Below are 26,389 nucleotides of genomic sequence, written 5' to 3'. Positions count from 1 at the left end.
CCAACCTACCCCTAATTTTTTTTTGTTTTCCAAAAACAAAAAAGATTCTGTTTTTTCAAAAAAAAAAAAAATTACCCCCTCCCCATGGAACCCCCTCCCCCCACCTTCCACCAACCGACCCCTAAATTTTGTTTGTTTTTCAAACACAAAAAAAATCTGTTTTTTCAAAAAAAGAAAATTTACTCCCTCCCCCGGGCACCCCCTACCCCCAGGGCGCCCCCCTTCCACCAACCTACTCCTAAATTGTTTTTGTTTTCCAAAAAAAATATATATGTTTTTACAATTAAGTTTGAAATTAATTGAACTTTTGAAAATTAATATTTATTTTTTTATTTTTTTTAGCACAATTAAATTTTTTGAGTGGAAGTGAAAACTAAGGCTGGCAACGGAATCGGGAGGTACCGGTACCGATTCCGGTCCGTTCCAGTCCGTTACCGGTTCCGTCTCGATTTCGGATAGTACCGGTTAGATTCGGTATTGTGCCGGTCCGGGAGGGGTAACGGGATGGAAACTGGGATTTACCGGTCCGTCCCGGTCCGGTTAGTCCCGGTTCTGTCCCGATCCGGTCCGATTCGTTCAGTTTTTTTTTTTTAATCTGAAATTTCAGATTATAGCCGTTGGGCAACGGGTTTTGGGCCCCACCAACGGCTCTTTCACCCCCATAACTCCCATTTACACCTCCCTACCCCCCAAACTTTTTTTAATACCCCAATCTTCTTAAAACTACATTTTCATCCTTTTTTTTAACTATAAATACCCCTAATCTTTCATTCTTTTCACTCACAAAAATATCTTCTAATCTCTCTACTCTCTACTCTCTAAATTCTCTTATTCTCGTTAAAATTACGAATTTGGTCTTTGGAAATTGGAGCTTTAAAATTCAACTTTCAATTTTCGACTTTCGGTCATACACGTCTACTTTTTTAAGTAGACGTTTGGTACATTCGTTCCAACTCACTTTTCATTTAGTTATTTATTTGTTTGCATTTAATTATTTATTTTGTGAGTAATTAATCTCTAGTCTCTACTTATTTAGTTATTTATCTGTTTAAAACTTTGCTAATCATTTTCGTATTATATATAATTTACTCACTTTTTATATTTGAATATGGATTTCGGAAAAAACATTATTGAAAAGAGTAAAACAACCATAGTTACTTCGTTCAATAATTTATCTACCTCAAAATCCAAGAAAAATAAAAAAAAACCGGTAGTACTTCTCAATCTAAAACTAAAAAAAACTTCTCAATTAAGAATAAATACGGATGATTATACGCATGTTGATGAAACTGGTTTTAATATTGATAGTAATAGTGGATTAGATCCTTATCATGAGCATTTACAAAGAAGATTTGGTAATTTTGAAGAGGAATTACCTGGAGATGATGAACATGATGATGTTAATGCTTATGTTGATAGTTTTGATAATAATGTTGATGAATATGATGATGATGAAACTGAGCCACCGTCGGCTACTAGTCCCACTCCCAATCCCTCTTCCCCGGCTCCCGCTCCCTTTCGTTGTCCTGCTCCCGTTCCCCCCATGCATCCTAGGACTAAGGTAGAACGCACTAAAAAATCAGTTTTGTGGCAATTTATGACTCAGAATGAAGATAAAACACAAGTTATTTGTAATAAATGTAAACATAGAATGAACCATAAAACTGTAGGAAAATAAGATGGGACCGGACATTTGAGTAATCATTTAATGTCATGTTGTAAAAATGAATTTTTGCATGCTAAAGCTGTAGCCGAAGCTAAAAAAATGGGACCACCCTTCCTGAAAATGTAGGAGTAGAGGGCTCTAATATGGTCCAAACACAATTAAATCCTTCTAATGTTTCTGGTTCTAGTATACAACGGTCATTTAGTAGAGAAAGAGATCTTGAAGAATTAGCTAAAATGATTGTTGTTATGGGTTTGCCATTTAGTTTTGCTAAAAATCCCGATTTTATTCATTATATTCAAATTGTGTATAATCCACATTTTAAAGGTTTTACTAGAAATACAATTAAAAAGGCTATCTTTGATTATCAAGCTCAACATTTTCAATATCTTCGTTGTTTATTTTATTATAACCATTGTAAAATAGCTATTACTTATGAAATGGGCCGTAGTGTAAATGGTAATGATTATTTCACTATTACTGCGCATTGGATTGATGAAAATTGGACTTTGCAAAAAAGAATTTTAGGTTATAAATGTTGTGAAATGCATAAAACCGGTAGTTATATAGCTCAAACAATTATAGATGTTTTGCAAAACTATGGAATTTGTGATAAAATAAGTAGTGTCACATTAGTTAATGCTTCTAATAATAGAACTGCTGTTGAAATACTAAACCGTCTCTTTGCCCTATTTATATTTATGGTTTTCATATTATGTACTGCACACATATATAATTTGATTGTTAGAGATGGTATAGCAATGTATGATGATGGTTGCACAAAAGTTGAAATTGCATGTCATTTTATTTTTAAATGTCAAGTTAAGTCTAGATGTAGAGATTTTGAAAATCGTTGTCGTGAATTTAATCTTTCACCTAGAAAAATTCCAAAATCAATGTGTACTAGATGGAATTCTTTATTTGAAATGCTTGAAGTTGCTTATGAATATAGGAAACCTTTACAAATAGTTTGGAATGCTCATAATTCAAATATGACATATAGACTTGATGATAATGACTGGAATGCCATAAAAGAACTTATAGAATTCTTAAAAGTTTTTTATTTAACTACAAAAAAAATATCTGCACTTTATTATCCAACTATTTGCTCTGTTTTACCTAATATTTATGCTATTTCTAGTAAATTTTATAAATTCAAAAATAAACCAAGATTTGAAGAATCTGTTAAGAAAATGATTGAAAATTTTAAAAAATATTTTATTCCTATTCCTCAAATTTATTTAATTGCTTGTTTGTTAAACCCACATTACAAAGATGAAGGTGCATTACGAATGGTTGATAAAATATATTTTAATTTGGGTATTGATAGTGAAGATGATGAAACACCTAGTTGTCAAGATGTTAAAGATAGTATAAAAATTGAAGCTAGAAAATTGTACGACTTGTATAATTCTAATATAAGGAATATAGTACATAACGAAGAGCCTCAAAGTTCTAGGAGTAGATATAATAATGAAGATGATATTGATGATATGATAGATTGTATTATTGAACTTTCTCATAATGATAGAAATGATTTTGATGCATATATTAATCAAAATACAGAACCTACTACTATTGATCTTCTAGAATAGTGGAGCAATCGCGGCCAAGGATTTCCAAAACTTCAACCGGTTGCTCGAGATGTGTTAGCTATTCAAGCATCTTCAGTAGCTTCGGAAGGCGCTTTTAGTGCAGCAAGATTTCAAATTGGAGAGCATAGATATTCATTAGCAGCAGATAGCTTGGAGATATCCGTACTATTTAGAGATTTGATTAATGGCGAGAGAAGGAGTTATGGTCATCCACCTTTACCGACCAAATTTGAAAATGACGTTGATGAAATAATGCAAGATTTTAGTGATGACGGCATTGATGCAATGGAAGAACTAGCTAATCAACCAATTCCAGAGCATGTTACTAGAGAAATGTTAAATGATTTAAAAAAAGATTTCTTTGGTAGCATGAACTATTAAATTTAAATGTCTATTAGTATGAGTATAATAATTCGAGGTCTAATTCAAACAGAACACTTCCTAGAAGGTGGTTGTGTAGATTAGATTTTTTAATACTCTACTAATATTTTGTAACTCAACTTGTACTATTTAATTAATATTAATAAAAGTATAGGCTATTCGCCTTAATTTTTTATTATTATTGTCTTCAAAAGTTCAAATTTAACTATTAAAGTGTGAAATTTAAACTTTTATAGTTTTAAAGTTTTAAATTTTCAAACTTTTAAAGTGTGAAATTTAAACTTTTATAGTTTTAAAGTTTGTAGTTATTTAAAAAACATACTTGTATTCATGTATTTTTTTCACTGTGTATTTTTTTCTCTTTAGAATCTTGTATCCTTTCTTAAGTCGTTTTCATTTCAATATGTATTTTAGTTGTATTTGTACTCATTCTAGTTTTTATGTAGTATTTTGTATAATAATATATAAAATACAAAAAATAGTATGATGAAAAAATGAGAATGAAATATAAAACTGAAAAAGAAATAAGTGAATATTTGTTGCAATTATTCTTAAATGAAATACATAACTAGTTAACATACATTTAGAATGAATACAAATTAGGAATAAATACCAGATTCATAAACTATGCAACATGATTTTTGAAAAAAATACAAATATTAATAGCATACATACGGTTTTGGATACAAATTAAGAAAAGATACAAAATTCTGAAGAAAAAAAATATAAAAAAACAAAACAAACTAATAGGAAGTTGTTCTTCCTATAAATAAAATACATATCTAGTTGACATACCTTAAGGGTGAATTCAAATTAGGAATAAACACAAGATTCATAAACTATGCAACATGAGATTTTGAATGAATACAACTATTAATAGCATACATGATTTGAATATTAATTGAGAAAGGATACAAAAAAAATTTAAAAAAAAACTATAAATACAAAACAAACTAATAGGAAATTGTTCTTCCTCAACCTGGTCTTCAACAAGTTATTTGAAATCTTTAGCACCCATTAAATTATGTAAGGGAGTTTGACTAGTTTGCTAATTTTTCCATTAAAATTTGAGTGATCCAAGTCATTAAATATGGACAAAATAGACTCATTTCATTAATATGAGTTCAAATTGCCACCCCTAGGCCAGACTTACTACTATGCTGAACTATAAAAACTATGCAAAAACTTTTAAAAGATGAACAAACAAATGTTGTAGAAAACATACCCAGATATATAGCTTTATATTATAAATAATAAGTATGAAAGTAGAGATGTTTGTGAAAACAACTTAAATTTTAACCCAATCAAACTCGTCTATGAAGCCTCTACTAACTGAAGATAAGTGTTGGGACAAGATTCACGAATATCTCACTAATTTACTAGCAATGTCTAATAATCAAATGAACTGAACTAAGATAAACTGAATCCCTATGAAAGCAAGGAGGTCTAGGGGTGGCAATTTGAGCCCACATTAATGAAACGAGTCCATTTTGCTTATATTTAATGACTTGGATCACTCATATTTTAATGGAAAAATTAGCAAACTAGTCAAACTCCTTAACATAATTATTAAAAACATCTACACTTTAAAATAATTATTGAAAATGTCAATATGTCAATATTTTAATGTATCCTAATATAATTAATTTTCTTTCCTTTTATTTCTCAAATCAGGCCCCACATTGCACTAATTTTACTCCCCCTATACGTGAAAAAGAAGAAAAAAAAATTCATTACCCACGTTCCCCTCTTTCTAGGTTTTTAACCCAAATTCCTCCTTTCTCTTTCTTGAGTTTTTCACCATTGTTCTCTCCTTTTTCCTTGTCTCAGAAAATCACCTCTTCTATTTTCCTTCAATTTGTTCAAGAAATCTCACAATTCCTTCAAAATATTTTTCACCCACTAATAAAGGTAAAAATACATTTTCACCAAGTATCTTTTGAGATTTCCCTCTATTATGTAACACAAATTGGGTGCTAAAGATTTCGAATAACTTGTTGAAGACCAAGTTGAGGAAGAACAATTTCCTATTAGTTTGTTTTGTATTTATAGTTTTTTAAAAAATTTTGTATCCTTTCTCTCAATTAATATTCAAATCAGTATGTATGCTATTAATATTTGTATTCATTCAAAATCTCATGTTGCATAGTTTATGAATCTTGTATTTGTTCCTAATTTGAATTCACCCCAATGGTATGTGAACTAGATATGTATTTTATTTATAGGAAGAACAACTTCCTATTAGTTTGTGTTGTCTTTTTTATAAATTTTTTCAGAATTTTGTATCCTTTCTTAATTTGTATTCAAAACCGTATGTATGCTATTAATATTTATATTTTTTTCAAAAATCATGTTGCATAGTTAATGAATCTGATATTTATTCCTAATTTGTATTCATTCTAATGGTATGTCAACTAGTTATGTATTTTATTTAAGAATAATTGCAACAAATATTCACTTATTACTTTTCAGTTTTATATTTCATTCTCACTTTTTCATCATACTATTTTTTGTATTTTATATATTATTATACAAAATACTACATAAAAACTAGAATGAATACAAATACAAATAAAATACATATTGGAATGAAAACGACTTAAGAAAGGATACAAGATTCTAAAGAGAACAAAATACACAGTGAAAAAAATACATGAATACAAGTATGTTTTTTAAATAACTACAGATTAATTTGGCATACCTATTGGAATGAATACAAACTAATAAAAAATACAAGTTTCCTTATACAAAAATACAACATGAAAACTAGAATGAATACAAATAGTATACATATTGGAATGTATACGATTTAAAAAAGGTTGCAAAATTCTGGAGAAAAAAAAAAACAAAAATACATTGTGGGAAAGGCACATGCTTGAGTTTTCTTGGAAAATGTAACTGATGAGAAAATTAAGTGATATTTACTTTTTTTGAAATATTTTCTCCCTTGATTTTCTCCCTTCGGTTACCCCATTAAAGTAAAGGGGTAATAGGATCCTACAAAGTTCAAGTGTCTTTTAAAAAGTAGGTCTTACTTTAATGAGATAATTATGTATTTTCTCTTAAATAATTGTATTCTTTCAAATTAAACAAATTAAAAAAATACATAAATCAGATATATAACAAACTAAAATATTGACACTTTTAATAAATATTGAAAATGTTGCTAAGGGATCCTACTAAATGCGAAAATATTGACATTTTGAAAAAATTTCCTATTTTAATTGGGTAAATATGGACTTCAAGCTATTTTAAGGGTCTCTACAAATATGGTCAAAATGGGTAAAATATGGATATCCATATTGACCCATAATAGATCACTTAGTTTTCACTTCGACTCAAAATTCTTAATTGTGCTAAAAAATACAAAATTTAATAATAATTTTCAAAAATTCAATTAATTTTCAAACTTAATTGAAAAAATAATATATATTTTTTTTAATTTTGGAAAACAAAAACAAAATTAGGAATAGGTTGGTGGAAGGTGTGTGGGGGGGCTGGGGTGGGGGTAGGGGGTGCCCGGGGGAGGGGGTAAATTTTTTTTAAAAAATATATATATTTTTGGAAAACAAAAAATAATTAGAGGTCAGTTGGTGGAAGGTGGGGGGTGCCCGAGGAGAGGGGGTAAATTTTATTTTTTGTTTGAAAAACATAATTTTTTTTGTTTCTGGGAAACAAAAAAAAAATTAGGGGTAGGTTGGTGGAAGGTGTGGAGGAGGGGGGGGGTGTCCGGGGGAGGGGTAAATTATTATTTTTTTGAAATTTTTTTTCTTTTTGAAAAACAAAAAAAAGTTAGGGGTAGATTGGTGGAAGGTGGGGGGCGCCCCGGGTGGTGGAGTTGCCCGGGGGAGGGGGTAAATTTTTTTTAAAAAAAACAGAATTTTTTAAATGGATTAGAACCATTTTACCCAAATTATATTTGACCAAATCCATAATTACCCATATTCTATTTGAGTGGATTGTAATCCAAATCATTTTTGCTCAATCCATCCAAATCCAATCCAATCATTTGCCACCCCTAGTCCGGCCTAGAGTTTCCTTGGAATCAACAATAGTTCTGAATGTCAGCCACACCCAAGATGTAGGCTCAGAGAGTGACAATCAAGCTTAAGATGAAAGCTTCAAACGCAATTGTGTGACTTTTTATCAAAGGTATTTGTGCACTTCTCCCAAAAATATTACTGTAAATCTGAATAGTAAAATTTAATTTATTCACCATGACATCCAAGGTGGAAATGAATATTTTTATCAAGTAACTATGCACAGATTCATTATGTACATATAATAAAGCCTTTCAGGTTTACATTACAAGTAATGACATGTATATACTATTCTTCCCCAAATCAACTTCAATCTTTTAAGACCAATCATACCTCTTCAATCACAACCGATCTGCCAATTGGGGAAATTTTTGCAACAGCCATGCCACCCCTCTTATTGCAACCTAATAAGATTCGTAGAAGAGTAAGTGAAAAGAAATTACAAGTGAAAGAGCAGAGAAAATAAAACACTTGGACAACAAAATTGCAGTTGCAGGCAAGTTGATAGTACAAATTATCAGCTACTATTCACCAGTCAGCCATATGAAACCCAGATTCTCAGCTAATTAGAAAGTTCAATGAATGAACAATGCACTAAATACAGGTGTTATAGACTAACTTAACTTTCCATGCAATAGGCGAATAAATATGCATTAGTGCATAAATCTGCCCAGCCAAATTGTCTTTGACACAGATAGTATACACAGCATGCTTACGTCCTTTGACTCATTCAACTACGATGTATAGATGTGAGAGCAAATCCATTTTGTGGGAAGAGATAATATATACTAGGGTTTAGGAACCATGCATGTGTCCGTCTATGTATAAATTTTGTGAAAGTAGACATTTCTTTCACTCAGAGAGATGGATGTTAATTTGATACACATGTTAGAACCAAGTGATGTTTTGACATAAATATCTATATCTTGTATCATTTCTTTGCTATTTCTTTGTACTTTAGTCACACCTTTAATCCTAATTTGTTGAATTTAAGCTTATGTTGGTATATTTTTTATATGTAGGTACATGTTGAGGTATATTGGAGCATTTTAGGTCATGCTGTGGGAAGAAATGCAAAGTATCGCACATGAAAATTTCAAGAGGCATGACTTCCAGGCAGCTTGGGCACCCTTGTGTCACAAGAGTGCCGCGACCGTGCTGAGCATGTGCCACCTTTGTGTCACAAAAGATGTCGCGAGCAATTCTTACCAACACTCTCACGTCACCTCTTGCGGCACAAGGGTGGATGTTGACACATCACTGAAGGATTTCCAGTCCAAGTTCCAACTTGGATTTAGTTTATTTGAGTCCAAGCTTTTTTGTACTCTATAAATGCACCTTAAGCACAGTTTTTAGACAACTTTTAAGATAGAGAGAGCTAGGAGTTGTCGTAAAGGCCGGAGTTTATTGGGTTTTACATTAGCTTTTACTTTTCTTTAGATGATTTGTTGTTTCACTTCCATGTCTATGTGGAGCTAAACTTCTAGTTCTATGATTATGGTTATTTTATGTGAAGTTGATCATGCATGATGCAGTCAACCTCCTCCATGACTATGTCTAGGGAGCAGGTATCCTTGTTATTAGTAATGTTCGTTTTGGTGAATTCGATCCCATTCCTTTTGTAGGTATACACACATGGTGGATGTGCTGAAAGAAAAGGAGACAAGAATAGATCTGCGCAATTTACATTCAAACTATGGAGAGGGACCTGGTCATGTCTTAGAGCTTAGCACTCTAAACACTATATTAAAATTATTTGTGAGAACCGTTGTAATTGCCACGTGTTAGTCATCCGGATTTCTGACCATTGTCCCATCCTCCAAAACACCAAAAGACACCTCATTTCAAGGGACCTGACACATCCTTTCATCTCCTTCTATACTCCCCCTTTCCTCCGATCTCTCAAAATTCAACTTTGCTTCCAAAAAAAAAAATCACATCTCCGTCCTTTTTCTCTGCAAACGAATCAACCATGTCTCAAAACCATAACTTGAGGAAATTCTAAAAAATATTCTGCAGGTTCCCAAGGATAGAATCAAGAGTGTTGCCAAAGGATCTCCTTCAAAACACTTTGTTCAAGAAATTGGCAGACTTCCCGGATTGAGTTGTGCTGGCATTCCAAAGAAATTTCTCAAGGGAAGATTCCAACTCTATTTTGAGTTTGTGAATAAGGTGATTTTACCTAGGACTGAAAAGAGAATTGTTGCTTCTGTTGTTGACCTGTTCCTCATGGAAGCTCTTATCAAGGTTGAAGATATCAATCTCCCTGCTATTATGCTAGAGCATATGCGCAAGATTGTCACTGCTAAGGACAGCAAGCACGGAATGGGATATGGGTATCTGCAGACAAGAGTGTTCAACCATTTTGCTATCCCTCTTGGAAAAGGGATCAAGGGCACAATCAAACAGGCTATATTGCTGACCACACTCATTGAGTGTGAATGTGTGGAAGGAAGGACAGGCAACAAGGGAAAATCTCAATTGTCTGAATTACTGGAGCAACAAGAGCAATTGAAGCACGAGTTGGAAGAAATGACAGTCATCATGGCTAGTCGGAATGCAGAAATCGCTTGATTGAATGCTCAGTTACTGAAAGCCCAAGCAGAGGGACCAGGTGTAGAAGAAATGGCTGCTCTGAAAGTTGAAAACAAGAGTTTGAATGCCAAGGTCGCAAATCTCAAGGAACATGGCTTCAGACTCATGTTGAAGTGAATAACCGCATGACCTTACTTTTTCAATCTCACTCCTAAGCCTCCCGACTCCTAAAATCCGCAATCTTCTTTTCACTGTGTATGTTTTTTTTGCTTCTGATGGCAATTAGTTCGGTTCTCTCTTGTAATTTTTGTGTAGTATTTTGACTGCTAATGCTCTCATCTTAATGATATGATTATGCCCTGTTTCTACTAGAATATCTTGACTCTTTTATGCATTTCTATTTATGCTCAGTGTTGCTCATGAGGCCATGAATTTATCTAAACTACATACTATTTGCTTAGTTTACTGCTCTCTTTTTTATGATTTCAAAAGGGGGAAGGGGAAGATTATTGCGTTGTGGGGTCAGTCAGTCATGGGATATGAGGAAGCTTTTGAGAGGACCTGGTCATGTTGACAGGGGGGAACTGGTTGTTAGGGGGAACATGTTGAGTCAGTTTGTCATCATCAAAAAGGAGGAAAATGTATTCTAAAGATATTCTAAAGTTTTGATGATCTAACAAACTATGGGATCTAATAGGGGACCTGGTCCCATGAGAGACTGAGAGTTCAACTATGGAAAAAGGACAGATGTAAAAAGCTGCAACCACTGCCACTATTGCAGTTGTTGGTGCACATCAACAGAGGATCAGTACTCTTAGCCAATGGCGTTGCACTAAGGTTTTTGTCCATCCTGTAATAGTCATCTTGCAAAGGGACATAACCTTAGTTTTTGCATTTGGAAAAATCACACAGCAAAAGCCATTCTCTCAAAGAAATATTTATCATATGCAGCAAGGGACCTGATCAAGTGATCTGCTATCTTTAGTTGTTATTTGAGAATATAGTTTTGTGCTTATTCACTGTAAGGTCTATTCATATGTTATAAAGGAATTAGATCAGTTCAAGTTGTATTCGTTTGTTTGAGTTTGAGTGTAGCTAGAGTTAGCTATGTCGTATTCTTGAAATCTATATCGAGGTTTGTGTAGTGGGCAATAGAGGTATTGCTTTGTTTTCACGTTACAGAGCTGTTACAAAGAGGGAATGGATTAAGAGCTTGATTCCTAGGTTGCAAGAGTTTATAATCTGAATTTCTGCTCTTTGAAGTTAATTGAGTTGTGTTGAAATCCTGTGAGACATGTCGTGGTTTTCTCCTCTCTTGAGCAAGGGGGTTTCAACGTAAACTCTATGTGCTTTACTTAAAACTTTTACTTTCCACACTGTTCTTACTAACTCAAGGGGTATGGTCCATTGACTTGTGGTGGGCGCATATATTTCATCGGTTGTATTTGAGTTTTGTTGGTATATTCTTTTTTATTACATGGGTACATGATATAGGAACATTTTAGGTCATGCCATGGGAAGAAATGCCAAGTGTCGCACATGAAAAATTCATGAAGCAAAAAGTGCACGCAGCTTGTGCCACTCTTGTATCACAAGGGTTCCGCGCCTATCCTGAGCATGCATCACCCTTGTGTCGCAAAGGGTGTCAGAAGCAATTCAAGGATGGTGCATCACTAAAGGATTTTCCATTCCAATTTGGATTTGCCTTATAAATGTCCAAACCTTTTTGTACTCTATAAATACTCCTTAAGTATGACTTTTTAGACAACTTTTGACCTGGAGAGATCTAGGAGCCGTCATGGACGCCAGAGTTTACTGGGTTTTATCATTTCTTCTCCATACTATTATTATATTTATTTCAGCTATTTAGTCTATCGTATGGTTATTTGATTGCTTGGACAACTATCAAATACTATCTATGGATCTTAAATTTAACTTGAAAGTGGAAATTCAAGATTGCAAGGATTATATAGAGCAAGTTCTTAACCCTGCCCATCGAGGAGCAGATTCGCACTTAGGATAGACAAATACTTAGATTGGGTTGCTTGACTAATTTACAAGAGTTGTAAATGAATTCATGTAAAGGTTCACGGTCATAGACATGTCGAATGATTTCCAGAACTTATTTATGGCAATAATCAAAGAGTTAAGAGTAGAGAGATGAACATGGCACATTAATTTACCTGTGGAGTGGATAAAAACACAAACATAAAGACAACAGATGAATGATTTTGAGTAGTGAAGAAATTTTCATTTATGAGGAAAATCCATACCAATGCCGTCTCCCCAGGCTTGACTGCAGGTTCCACACTGTCTCTGCCATAACTGCTTAAGAAAATTAACATTTAGTCTACACTTGAAACTTTTTTTTGCTCTTAAAGAGTAAGCCTAAGACAGAATGGTAGTCTTTTTTGGTTGCAAGTGATTATCAAGACACTTCTCCCAAAGAGAGCTGCTGAAAAAATTGCAAAAACAACCAGAAAAACTAGGACCTTACAAGAGAACATACAAAATCTACAAGTCATTTCTACAGCCAAATACAATACACACCGAAAGGACAAGAGAAATTAATAATTTATGCTTCACCTATAAAGAGTTAATTATATTTACAAATTCTCTCTGTACTTTTTAATACTGTAGTTACTGATTTTTTTTAGTACAGAATTTTGAAGAGTCTTGTCATCATGTATTCACAAAAGTCACAGTCATAATAGTGTACAGACCAGGAGCAGGATCTAGGTCATCAAAAGTATCTCATAGATCTTTATATAAGGAAGAGTAAACCTGATCAAATAGAGAATGAGAACCAACAATCATGTGCTTCTAATAGTTAGCTAACACAAGGATTATAAGTTATAACTACATGGATCCTTATGGAACAATGTAAAATCAAGCTTAAAGATGATGCTCATAACAAGCAAGCAAGCTAAATTCCTTAATTATAAATTTGAGTTAAGTTAATACCCCATGCCTACATCTATGTGAACTTAGCAAAGTATGGTCAGTTTCAAGCCCAAAAAAAGTAAAAGGTTGTGGTAGATCGACGGCACTGTAATAAACTGACTAATGAATTCTCTAACTATTGAGTTTATTGGAATATGTCCACTTCAACACACACTGAATAGAGAAGAATAGATGCGAAAGATTCATATAACCGAATCCAATTAATTTGGGTTTTAGGAGTTGTTGGACGATTTTTTATTTTCCTTTTGATAAATGTGATGTGTGGGCCAACTTTCGGACACCTCAACTAACTCCACGGGATATATGTCACCTCCCACCAGCAAGAGGTACCAAGTAACTTTGTCCACCAAGGACACGATAGATCAGCTAGTGTTTTTTGTCTCTGCTGGAATTTGTACCTATGATCTCAACCCACTCTCAACCCACGTCATTGACTACTAGGTCACACCCTTTATTGATTATGATTTTAAAATATGGAATATTCAACAATCCTCTATGCTGACTACAGTGAGCATATAATTATGCTTCTCTATCTTCTTCAATGAAGTAATTTGTTCGGTCGATTAGATAAAATTGAAGTGTTCAGCAGATAAAATATGAAAACACATCCATCATTTAAATGGGTTGGGATTTTATTTTACGCACAGTATTTTCCTCTGGCCATTCACCACTTCCAATCGATAAAAGCTGCATCCTTTGCTAAAAGGAAAAGGTCTTCCCCTCCATTCTGTTATCATATTCAAAATCAATTAAATTGGACAATGAAGATCAATCTTCCTAGTAAACAATATGGAGAACAAGATAAAGTATTACAAGTTTTTCCATACCCAAGTGCCATGTGACTCCAACAGCTGATGAATCCTCCTTGGATATATCGTCAATAACAAATTGCAGATCAGAACCAACTGAATCACTGAACTTCTTGAAAAAATCTAGAATTGCCTGCATTAACAGTTTGAGATCAAACATAAGCTTAGAGATGAGGAAAAAGGACATGGGCCTGACGTAATTCCAAAATTAGATCAAGTGGTGATTTTCTCTTAGAGAATATAATGACACTACAAAAAATACACTTAACTTATCTGGGACTAACACTTTGCCACCATGCCGAGTGCTAGACATGTGAAGCATGGAGTAACGAAACAGAGTAAACCGACATTGGGTATCCATTCATTAGAGATGGATTTGGTTCTAATCCCATGCCCAAAGAGTGGTAAGTTGTGCGGACTCTTCACATTAGATGCCTCACCCGTGTCAAATTCTACAAAAATAAACTACTTTTGAAGAATCCGACACGCACCCGATGATATTTTTGAAAAGTCCGAGCAACATAGGGTGTCACCTCATCTAAAATTTTAAACTTTCAGATGAGGTGGATCACAATTCAAAACAGAGAAAATATACAAAGATAATGAACTATACGGCCAAATGCTTCACTCATGAAAAGCAGACAGATACACCAACATTAACAACAACATATCTAGTGAAATCCCAAGTGGGGTAATCCCACTAAGTGGGGTCTGGGGAGGGTGCAGTGTACGCAGACCTTACCACTACCTCATGGAGGTAGAGGGATTGCTTTTGAAAGACCCTCGGCTCAAGTGCATCAAACCCAAGGAATTAGAATTATCGAGCATCGAGATTAGTTTGTCTGACGCCAATAAGGTTGTTGATGATGGAGAACTAGTTCTTCAATTTATATTAAATGGGTCTTTAAAGAGGTGCAAGAAAGTGAAGAAATCAGAGGATGGAAGCAGTAACAAGGCTAAGAAGAAAACTGGGCTTTCAGGTGATTTCTCTATTATGGAAAAGGCTCGAACAATAACAAAAAGGAGAATATAATTACTACTAATGGTGATAGTTCCAATAATGAGATGGACATTGAAACAAAATGACTTTTTACGAAGATGTGATTCCAAATCTTCAAATGCAGTTTGTTAAAGTTGTTTGTGTTCGTAGTTTGGGCCATAATTTTCTGCCTGCTATAATACTCATTGATGAAGGAATGATGGAGATGTGGAAGTTAGCTGACAGTTTGCCTTTGTCATATAAACGTGATAGAAAAAATATGGCTGTTGCATTTACAGAAATCAGCTTAGAGAAGGCAACAAAGGTTGATCAGTTCTATCATGATCCCAGCCTCCAATTGCTTCCATAAAAGTTGAAGTTGAAAACCCTCTTGAGTATCCCTTGTCAAGATTTTAATGGGCAAGTGCACTGTGGTGAAAACTTGTGAAATAGCTCTACTGAAGGTGGAGAAAAACTGAAGCCCTGAGTTATTGAAGTGGCAAGATGAGATCTTGGTCCTTGGTCCTTGGTCCTATCCTATGTCACATGAGCAGCTAAGACAAAGAAGTTGTTGTGAGTTTTATCATGTTGATCCAAGGATAATTGTTGCTATTATACAATACTTTGAAATTCATTCTGACTTTGAGTATGAACCCGAAGAAACTTGAAGCATCTCTTCTTAATAGTTTTTCTGTTATGAGCACTTATGGGAAAATTTCAGAGGAGGCTGGTGTGGGTTTTGTTCAATTCTTGAGGCAATTAGGAACCTTTCAGATTCAGTTGGGAGATACTTGATCGGGGTTGAGTTTCTGAGAGTCAATTTTCATGTTTCTCAAACTCCAGCTATATTTAGTGATGAATCACTTGTTTATATGCACACGTCTAGGTGTCCTGGTCATAGGCACTTGATGTAATCACAAAATACTTAAATATGGTAAATGGGATGAAGAACAAACACTGGAGTTTCTAACTAAAGATATAAGAAGGCAAAAGCCTTGGGTTCTACCTACTACAGAGGTTCTGCCTGACAACAAAGAAGTCTAGAATACCTTCAAAGCAGATTTTTTTTTAAAAAAGAAGCAGCAACTGAATTAGGAAATGACTCAGTTGAAGCTTATGTTAATTCCATCGTTCCAAATGCCTTGGATGTCCTAGCTGTAGAGATTTTACAAAAGGATGCACATCTTGTTATTAATGGAGAGATAGGCAGGCCTTGTCCTGATTGAACAAAGCATGTAGTTCCTCTGTTTGAGCCCATGTAGGATATGAGACAAGCTGGCTTCAGGGGTGGACCCACCCTTGGTCAAGGAGCGACACCCCTTTGCCGGAAAATTACATTGTATATAGAGGTCATATTTTGGTTTAATAAATATATATACAAGTATTGACACCTCTTGAAACAAGTTGAAGATTTAGTTTACTGGTTAAGGGCTTGCGAAAATTCCATGAGGTTGCATGTTCAAGCCCTACTAGCCATCCTGGTTCCGCCACTGGCTGGTTCGGTAGTCAGAAGATTACAACCAATTAATTGGTATAGGGAGCACATAATAAAGAACTACGATGGGCATCAGGAGGTTATTATTAATTGGTATAGGGAGCACATAATAAAGAACTATGATGGGCATCAAGAGGTTATTATTGGCTATTCTGACATTCGCAAAATGTTGGTTGTTTCACTGTTGTATGTGTGCGAATCATTCAAGTTAATGTTGTAGCTGTAACTGGAGAGGGCTTGCACTATATCATGATGATGATTTTGCATTCCTCCATACTTTTCGACACTTCTAAGAGTGGTGGAGAGTCTGATAAATTTGTAGTAACCATTGCTCTTGGACATTTGCTTGCAGTTGAAGTTTCCAAAGAACACATTCATTCAATTTCCAGAATTCTTGGTCTTTGAGGCTGTGATGTTATTTTGATCTCACGTAGATTTGAATGCGAACTCATTCAGCTCCATGCTATGCCACATGGGCGGTGTTAATCTTTACATCAACTGGTGGACTTTTTAACTTGATAAAAGTAGGATCACATTATTTGAAAAGGAGATATATTTGCTTTTCTTCGCAAAATCCCTATAAATTTAATATTCTCTCTATTCCATTTTATGTGACAGCATTTCCTTTTTAGTTCGTCCCAAAAGAAATATTACCTTACTACAATTAGAAATAATTTAACTTTAAAATTACCCTTTTACCCTTAATGAAATGAATCTGAACCTCACAAATATCCCAGAATTGTTTTAGACCACAAATTTTAAAACTCTTTTTTTTTTCTTCTTAAACACTGTGCTAAATCAAAGGGTGTCACATAAAATGGGACCGAAAGAGTAGTAACATGGCTATCATCCCCAAATGTAATTTCCTATTTTCAGTTTAATCCTGTCCTCTTTTCAAAGGGTTTCAGCTTATTTGTAGATTATGAATGAAAAGCCTAGCTTAGTTCTTAGTTTGAACTTTTCTCACATCTCAAACTAAATATACCAGAGAAAAAGTAACAATTTATCAAGTATTAAAAAAAAAACATGATATAACTACTCCAGGTTGATAACTAACCTTACGGCCAACGAAAGGTTGAGGAAATACAAGGTCTTCATAGACACAATTCTCAGCAATAAGTTCTTCGACAGAGTCCAAATCCCGCATATTTATTCCGGCATAGAATTTCCTCACCACACTCGCCGCCGACTCTAAATCAGTTACAGAATCAGAAGATGAAGTGAACTCAGCCGTTCGATTGCTATTCCGTACAGCTACCTGTCTTATCCGATGGCCAGAAACGATCCTAAATGGATAATCGGTAGAACAGTCGACTTTATGAAGAACGGCGGGTGAGTTGCCGACGACAGCGGCAGTGGTAGAGGGGTTTGGGTTGAGTGGGAGGAGAGAGAAGGATGAGATGCTGCTCATAAGCGTCACCATAGCTGCAGTTGCAGTTTAATGCTACTGCTGTGATTATGAGGCGCGGGTAAATAAATGCCAGTGAGTTGTTTTTCTGAAATCCTAATTATTTGTCCATATTTTTTTTTATTTGTCGATTACTTGTCTATTTTGATAAATCAATAAAGAACAATTTTTTTTACCTATTATATCTTCAATAAATTATTTTGAAAAAGATAAAATTTCTTGAAAATCTTAAGTTTTAATTTATCTACTTCATAATTACTCCATTTGTCCCTAATTACTTGTCCACTTTTGAATTGGCACATGATGTTTACCATTTTACCCCTATTAATTATGAAGTGGATGAATTAAAAACTTAAGATTTTCAAAAAGTTCTACATTTTTCAAAGTAATAAATTGAGGGTATAATAGAGAGAAAAAATTTGTCCTTCTTGATTTGTCAAAATAGACAAGTAATTAGGAACAACTAAAAAATGAAAAATTGACAAGTAATTAGGGACAGAGGGAGTAATAGAGTAATATGGTAACTCATTATGTCAATCATTATTTTTCTTAATAAGTGTATCAATTCAAAAGTTGACAAGTAATTAGGGACAGAGGGAATAGCGAAGAAGGAATATCGAATGAAACATTAGTCATTACGGAGTATATCTTTGTGATAATTCTGGGAAAAAAGGGATTGAGGAATTAGGAGTTTTTAAAAAAAAATTCTCATCCTGTGTCTGGTATATGTAATAGAGCCTCATTAATTGGTTTTGATACCTGTTTATCAAAAAAACAATACTGTAAGTTTTCTAATGAGGTCAACGACTCACTCTCAATTTAACTCATTAAATTTGCTAATTAGCATGTAAACATGTTTGCGAATGAGTTTAAGTTAAATAGTGAAGAAAGTAAATAGAGTCGTATGAAGTAGTGAAACTGAGATGATTTATGTTTGCACCGCATTCAGAGATGTATAACATTGCAGGTAGTAAATCAAAAGATACTTGTATCTAAGATACTTAAGAATAAAGACTTAGTAAAATACTCCCTTCATTTCAAAAAGAGTGGCCTAGTTTGACTTGGCACGAAGTTTAAAAAAATAAAGAAGACTTTTGAATCTTGTGATCATAAATTAAAGGTATGTCAAATGTACAAAATTGTCATTTAATCTTATGGCCTTAAACGTGGAAAGATGAAATTAAAATGTTACCAAAAAAAGAAAGAGGTCATTCTTTTCGAAACATACTAAGAAGAAAATAGGTCATTCTTATTGAAACTGAGGAAGTAGAAAGTTTGGAGCACAATATTAGTAGTATATTGCTTTGTATTGTTCAGAATCCAACTCCTTATAAATGTTTTTAAAACTACTATTTTATAGGCGACAAAGGTAATTTATCAACCAATAGAAAAGCCTCACTCAAGCCCTAATGTCACTCCCCAAACTAGGGGAGGCATCATTGACACACGATAACTTATTCAACTGAGCTAGCCATTGAAACGTAACAGAAAGAAAACAACAAGGGACGAAAAAGTCAAGTAGATAACGACTGAAATAATATGTCTAGACCGCCAAGGTGACGGCCACAATAAGAATAGCATAATGAAAGGGCTGACAAGGCCAACTCAACTGACAAAATCGAAAATCCAACATGTTCTATAATTGGAGACATATATACATATTATACCGACAAGGCTGGAAACTAAAATCTACAAATACCCAACATAGTATGTTCACAAAGCTTATAGGAGTACTATACAACTAGTTAGGACAAGATCTCGATAATATCCAAAAATTGTACACAAAAACTCAAGTATGCAAAATCTACAGGCAACCAATAGCTCCAAAAAGAATGGACCTTGTCAATCCTCAGTTGAGACATCACCCTGATTGTAAAGAACAATTAGGCCTCTATCGAAATCTGTAGCATGAAATGTAGTTCTCAGGCAACAAAACATCAGTACAAATAAATATGTATTGAAATATAAAGCAGAAAGTAGAATCATAAAAAGTTGTGATTAGAAGGATAATAAAGATATCACCTAAAATTGAAATCCTACTAGCCACAACGGGCAGACAACTGAACTCAAAATACTTTTGATATGTATAAAATATTTATATAATAATGTACATGAATATATATATATATATTATAAGCCAACAACACTAGGACGAACACAACATCAACTGGTTGTACAGAAGGCAACACAAGGTAGCAAATGAGTACGGATGCACATGAATACAAATACCATTTGTTATGAATTATAATAGCGATACAATTGTATTTGCCAATACAAATTGTGTTCGGATATGAAATGTATTCATTAATAGTTTTTGATACAATTTATTCATGATACAATTATCGGTAAGATATACAATTACTGATCAAATATACAAATTAATTGTATCTCTCTTGCCTCTCTTCTCTCTCTTCCAGATATCGCTCTCCTCTATCCTTCCTCTCTCAATCTCGCTCACCTCTCTCCTCCTTCTAGTAGCTAGTTTTTGATACAAATCAATTATATCTACTGTATTTGTGATACAATTATCCATCAGATATACAAATCAATTTTGTCTCTCTGCCAGATCTCGCTCGCATCTCTCCTCCCTCTCCCAATTTCGCTTACATCTTTCCTGCTTCTAGCATGTAGCTACGAATCGTAACTAAGTAAACTATAGCTAAGGAATTATGTTTCTAGTCTTAGTTATTTTTGAAATTTTCATATAAAAAACTATGGTAAAAGAAAATCTTAATTGACTGTCCAAAATTTTATTTTTGTCATATAAATTGAAAGAAAGGGAGTAAAGAGATTTTCAATAATTAAAAAGGCATTTTGAATAATTTATACATTTACAAATTATGTTTAAAGTACTATAAATTACAACAATTAACAACTTAGGACTGAAGAATTAAAAGATTACAATTAAAGAAAATTTTGATCAACCCTCAAAATTCCAATTGCATTATATAAATTGGGATTAAAAAATAACATATATTAGGCTCATTCGCACACAAACCCCTATATCCAAAGAAAAAAAAAAAGTCGAACCGAGAACGTTGAGTAAATTTTTCCCATTTTAACTTTTCTTATATTAATTTTGTCAACTCAAAACGTAGAAATTCACAACTCTTTGTAATCTTATAACATGGTTTCTAGAAATTTAAAATTTTAAGTTCAAATGTTCAGTCACTTTATTATTTCTAGAGATTTAAAGTTTAAGTTCAAATGTTCGATCTAAATTTTCAAAGATTTTTAATCCTCCGTCAAAAGATAAAGACTTCTTTATTTCTTTTTAAAAAAAAAAAGAAAGTGAAGAATATTTGTATATTTATTAAATGGATGATAAAATAGGGGAAAGATTATTATACCACAATGATTAAACGAATTAAAATTTTGGCATTTATTAATAAGCATATAAATCTTGTATAATGTGTGTGTTTTTGAATTAAAATAGGCAACCGAACTAATTATTACTTGTGTTTTGTGAATTTGAAATAAAATAAGGATATATATTGGCATTTAATTTTATCACAAGATAAAAAATTATATAATAATTTCAAAAAAAATAAAAATAAAGAATTATATTGAAAAAATAAATAAATAATAAATTTCTCATTTTTTTTACCAATTTTTCTCTATATCAACCTTATGGATTTATTTGAATATTTTAACGGAAAATTACTTGTTTAAAATTTTCAGATAATTTACACAGAAAATTCAAAAATCTCAGGTAATTATTACCTATAAAGTTTTTTTCATTAAATTTTGTTTAGTAGAAAATTTCGCAAGAAATTAGATTTTTTTATATAATCCTCTGGTAAATTTTCATGTAACTTACGATTTTTTTTATATAGACGTGAATTTGGTGAGTTAAATAGGTCTATTTTTTTTTAAATGATGATTTAATAACATGACATGTCAACTAGAATAGAAGAAGACTTTTGAGATATTTAGTATATTTTTAAAGAAAAATAATACTTATTCCAATTTATATGACTTATTTTTTTTGTAATTAGGCTAAAAAAATGATATATTTCTACATTGACTAATAATTAACTTTAAAAATGCCCATTTTACCCCTTAAGAAATAATTTATGGCCACACAAATTTCTTTGACTTACTTTGAAACACAAGTCAAAAGTCATTTTTTAAAACTTCACGTCAAGTCAAACTAATTCATACAAATTAAAACGGGAAGTAATAGTTGAGTGATACTATTGTCTCTAAAAAAATATAAAAGTGATTTGTATAAGTAATTTTCAAAACACAGTGATTATTTAGAAAAATAAGGAAAAACGGTCAAAGATGCCCTTTCATTTATTAGCTTGCCTTACCTTTATTGTTAATATCAAGTTATTTATATCATCACCGTCTACAAACTTGTCACCCGTACCCCGATGAAAAATTTCAAATAAGCAAAAATAATTCAATTTCATTTAAATTACTCAATTTCTTCTCTTAATCCGAAGCAGACCCACTAAATCAAATAAATTCAATATCAAATTAAATCTCCAAACTCCATCTCTCAAATCTTCTTCATCTCCTTCCAATTGAGGGTATGAGTTTTCCAATCAAAAAATGGATTCAGCAAAACCCATTTTAAGTTTTGTAATTTTATTCGCCGATCCTCCTAATCGCTGCACACGGTTGTCAATTTCACCCGAAAACAACAACGTAAGTGTCACTGACTTGTGATGAATTTGGATGGGGGGGCGTTGGTCGCGGCTGTGGGAGAGATGAGGTGGTGTTTTATGGTGAAGTCATCGGCGATGGTGATTTGGGAATTTCATCAGAATGATTAGGACATTTAGAGAGAATTTGTGCAACATCAAGTATGACATTGAGTTGAGACCTGGAAACCCTAGGAGATCCAACAAGTAGGACATCTACCACATATCCATGCTAGTTTCTCCACGAATTGAGCTGGACTTTGTGCAATTAAATCACATAGCTCAGTCAATGACTCCATTTTTCTTTTAAAGAGTGTTCTGGAGTTAAAGATTTGCAAGAGTTTCAAATACGAGAAATGATGAATGGAGTTGAAACTGGAAGAAAATTCATATAGTCCAAACTTTTTCACAATGTAGACGGCGAAGGTATAAAAAACTGAATATCAACTGATAAATGAAAACTGAGAGGTATTTTTAGTACTTTTCCGAAAAATAATATAAAGTTTAAGTACTAAAAATGATTCTTAACATGGAAATTCCTTCTTAATAAATTAATCTATTTAAATAAATACAAAGAACAAGATTATAATTTTAATTAAACGAGTTAAATAAATATATTATTAAAAAAATTGAGGCTTTATTGACATGTATGACCAACAAGGATAGAAGGCTTTTAAAGTTTTAAGTATTTTTAAGGAAAAATAGTGATAGTTGATTTATATTTGTATAATAAAATAAAACATAAGTAATATTTGAAGACAATTCCCAAAATTTGAATGAATATTTAACTCCAAATATTTCTACATTTTCCAACTTTGCAAGTTCTGCACAAACATCTAACGTCCAAACGGTACCAAGATCTTGCTTCCAGACTTTACTTGTCTCTACCTTTATAACTTTTTTTAAAAATCAACGAAAAAACTTGATTAACGGTTCACTGCAAAACATAATATATCTTGAAGAAACAAAAATGCAAGGCTCAGCTGAGATTTGAGTAAAAAAGGAGAAATTAATGTCCTCATCATGAGTCATGTCCAACAAGATTGTTCAACCTGTGCAAACAAAAGCTTGATACACAACAACCAGACATTTCAACTGGGAATACCAGCAAGCTCAATTTTACTTTTTACTAATTCCCCATAATATTCAATACCAATGAACTCCAAGTTTCCGAAACACAAAACTCATTACTAGTTCCAAAATGCCTTTCTAGAACTAAAAATAAAGAACAAACAATGTTTCAAAGCAAAACTGTCCAACCAATAAGAATTATCCACACTGCAGGAAAAGAACCCTTAACGATTGGCCTTGGCAACCCTCTCAATCTCATCCTTCTTCTTGATAGCATAGCTACACGTACATAGAAAGAATAAGTAGGCAGAGAAGATAGTTACATTCATGAAGGATTAAACGAATATAGGAGTAAAAAGACGGCAATAGAAAAGATTACCTGTTGGAAGATCCCTTGGCAGCATTAATGAGTTCATCTGCAAGGCATTCTGCTATGGTCTTGATGTTCCTGAAAGAACTCTCACGTGCACCAGTTGTGAGGAGATATATTGCCTGGTTGACACGACGGAGTGGAGAAATATCAACAGCCTGTCGCCTCACAACACCAGCAGAACCTATACGAGTTGCATCTTCTCTTGGTCCACTGCATCACACAGGTAAAAATTAAAATGGTTATAAATGAGAATTGACTACAATATCTGAAGTATGCCACGACATGGAAATGGAACAAAGAAGACATGGTATGCAAATCTTCTAAAATTAACAAGAACCTCAGCAAGAAAAAGTCGAGCTAATAAATATGCAAAAATCAGAATAATCTCTAAACCTGTTGATAACAGCATCAACAATCACTTGGATTGGGTCTAGGTCAGTCAACAGATGGATAATTTCCATAGCATGCTTAATAATACGAACAGCCATCAACTTCTTCCCGTTGTTCCTTCCGTGCATCATCAGTGAGTTGGTCAACCTCTCCACAATTGGGCACTGAGCCTTTCTAAACCGCTTGGCTTGGTACCTCCCAGCCGTGTGTGGCGTATATGTAGGATGCTTGTTAGCAGTAGCAGTTATGTAATCCTCAACAGAAATATCACTAATCTGCATGAGATAATAACATTTAAGAGAGAATTCAAGAGAACACAGACTGAAGTTCTCCTTTGAGCATTCAAATGAAGAATCCACCTACAATTACATTTCCAACTTAACCAACAAGGATTAATCTGGACTCTCAGCAAGTAATTTTCTGTCATATAAATCCACCATTTACCAGGTAACAATGATGAATAGGCACACCTTCTGTAAGGTTGTCACTGTTGGCTTGTTATGGATTGATTGAACCAACAGTATTCTGTTCAATTTGAGCATATCATGTTTAGCGTGCATCTTTATTTGAATAAGAAGATCAAGCCAGCAGGCTATATAATTGATGGACATACCTAAGCAGTGTCGTGCATAGTGTTTCAAGTTTCTTAACCATGGTTAAGTCTTCAACTCATTGGACTTGAGGACAGATAAGTAGGGCTGGGCATGGAAAGGTATGGTACAGTATTGAAAACATTGGTTCAATAAGTTTGATTTTTAAACATACCATACCATTACCATATCAAATTAATTCCAAATGCGCCGACACTTTTAACTTTGGTTTGGTAACCAATTTTTGTTTGACTTCGACTTACATATACTCATATAAATAGAGAATTATGCTTTGGTTTTTTTTAGAAACGTCTTAATTATATCATATAAAGAACTTACTCATGTAAAAATATTCAAAAGAAAGTACAAGCAATTCCCTCCATTAATCAATTACACAAAAAGGACAATTCTATCACAAAAGAGTAGCCAAAGCATTCAATGGCATAACAACTTTGAACTAGTACTAGTTTATATATTTGATAGTATTATGATAAAATATATGAATTGTATACCTAACTATACACTTTGTTATAGTATTTGGTAATTCGATACTTGTTATAAATAATATCAAATATCAAATATAAAAAAAAAATTAAAATGCATATCAAATGCCATATTATTGAAACCGTTGTGTCAAAAATTTTGGTTTCGGTACGATAATTCGGTATCTACCCTACCATGCCCACCCTTACTGATAAGTCACCTCTCTACTCTACAATTAGAGTTTAGCTAATTCTAGAAACAAAAAAAATCAAATGTTTATCCCTCCTTAGGATTTCGAAAATGCTAAGTTTCCTTCAATTCGACATTAATGTTTGGAAAATAATGAAAAGATATATGAATTGGAGAGGAATAAAATTAAAAGGGAAACAAACCTGAACGTCGTCATATGACCAACGATTGAAAAGCAAAACATCAGTGTGAGGCTTCTCTTGCTGCTGCTTTTGGTTGTCCACTGCTACTACTGAAGCTTCCATTTTTCCTCTTTTCTGAGCGGGGTTTAAGGTCTAAGGAGGTGTCGATTGGAGAAGAAGGAAAACCCTAAACCCAATTATACCGTCCAAAATAGCCTTCATTCTAAGATTGGGCTAAAACGCCTTTTTGGCCCACTTTTTTCCATACTCAACTTGCTCCAATTTATTCTTTTAGAAAAGTATGCGGTTAAACAAATTTATATTACTTAATTAGTCATCATAGTTATAGCTTGTTATAATTATCATTCACGACTAATATTAATCATTACTTACATGGGCTGACTTCGAGTTTGTATAATTAGTCGCGTTTGTATAATTCGTCACATTTGTATAATTCGCACCTAATAATTCTTTGTTTGATTTGTATTTGTATACGATAGTTTGTATTTGTATATGACGATGATTTCCTTTGTTTTTTTAGTTTTATCACCATATACAAATTATTGCCCTCTCTTGCTCGCCTCTCT

At 33.2% G+C, this 26,389-nt stretch overlaps 2 protein-coding genes across 3 annotated transcripts; both read right to left on the bottom strand.

Moving 5' to 3' along the window:
- Window positions 1–7,982: 7,982 nt before the first annotated feature.
- On the bottom strand, window positions 7,983–17,946 carry LOC125829392 (uncharacterized). Of its 2 annotated transcripts, XM_049508615.1 has the most exons (5): window positions 17,522–17,946; window positions 14,009–14,123; window positions 13,827–13,908; window positions 12,491–12,542; window positions 7,983–8,086 (listed from the first exon to the last, which is right to left on the bottom strand). In XM_049508615.1, exons 1-5 carry the CDS (start codon window positions 17,885–17,887, stop codon window positions 8,024–8,026), a joined length of 678 nt encoding a protein of 225 aa, XP_049364572.1. In that variant the 5' UTR covers window positions 17,888–17,946; the 3' UTR covers window positions 7,983–8,023. The 2 variants fall into 2 exon arrangements, with proteins under 2 accessions (XP_049364572.1, XP_049364574.1); XM_049508617.1 differs by lacking the exon at window positions 13,827–13,908 and having other exon boundaries at window positions 17,522–17,925.
- Window positions 17,947–23,613: 5,667 nt separating this feature from the next.
- LOC125829393 (40S ribosomal protein S5-like) lies at window positions 23,614–25,963 on the bottom strand. Its single transcript, XM_049508618.1, has 4 exons — window positions 25,824–25,963; window positions 24,362–24,633; window positions 23,975–24,178; window positions 23,614–23,874 (listed from the first exon to the last, which is right to left on the bottom strand). Exons 1-4 carry the CDS (start codon window positions 25,923–25,925, stop codon window positions 23,820–23,822), a joined length of 633 nt encoding a protein of 210 aa, XP_049364575.1. The 5' UTR covers window positions 25,926–25,963; the 3' UTR covers window positions 23,614–23,819.
- Window positions 25,964–26,389: the final 426 nt, after the last annotated feature.

The sequence above is a fragment of the Solanum verrucosum genome, unplaced genomic scaffold, assembly GCF_900185275.1.
Source record: "Solanum verrucosum unplaced genomic scaffold, falcon-dt-bn FXZP01000044.1, whole genome shotgun sequence".
Taxonomy (NCBI): Eukaryota; Viridiplantae; Streptophyta; class Magnoliopsida; order Solanales; family Solanaceae; genus Solanum; species Solanum verrucosum.
The sequence above is the reverse complement of the archived record's forward strand: the minus strand, read 5'-3'. Positions and strand labels throughout refer to the sequence as shown.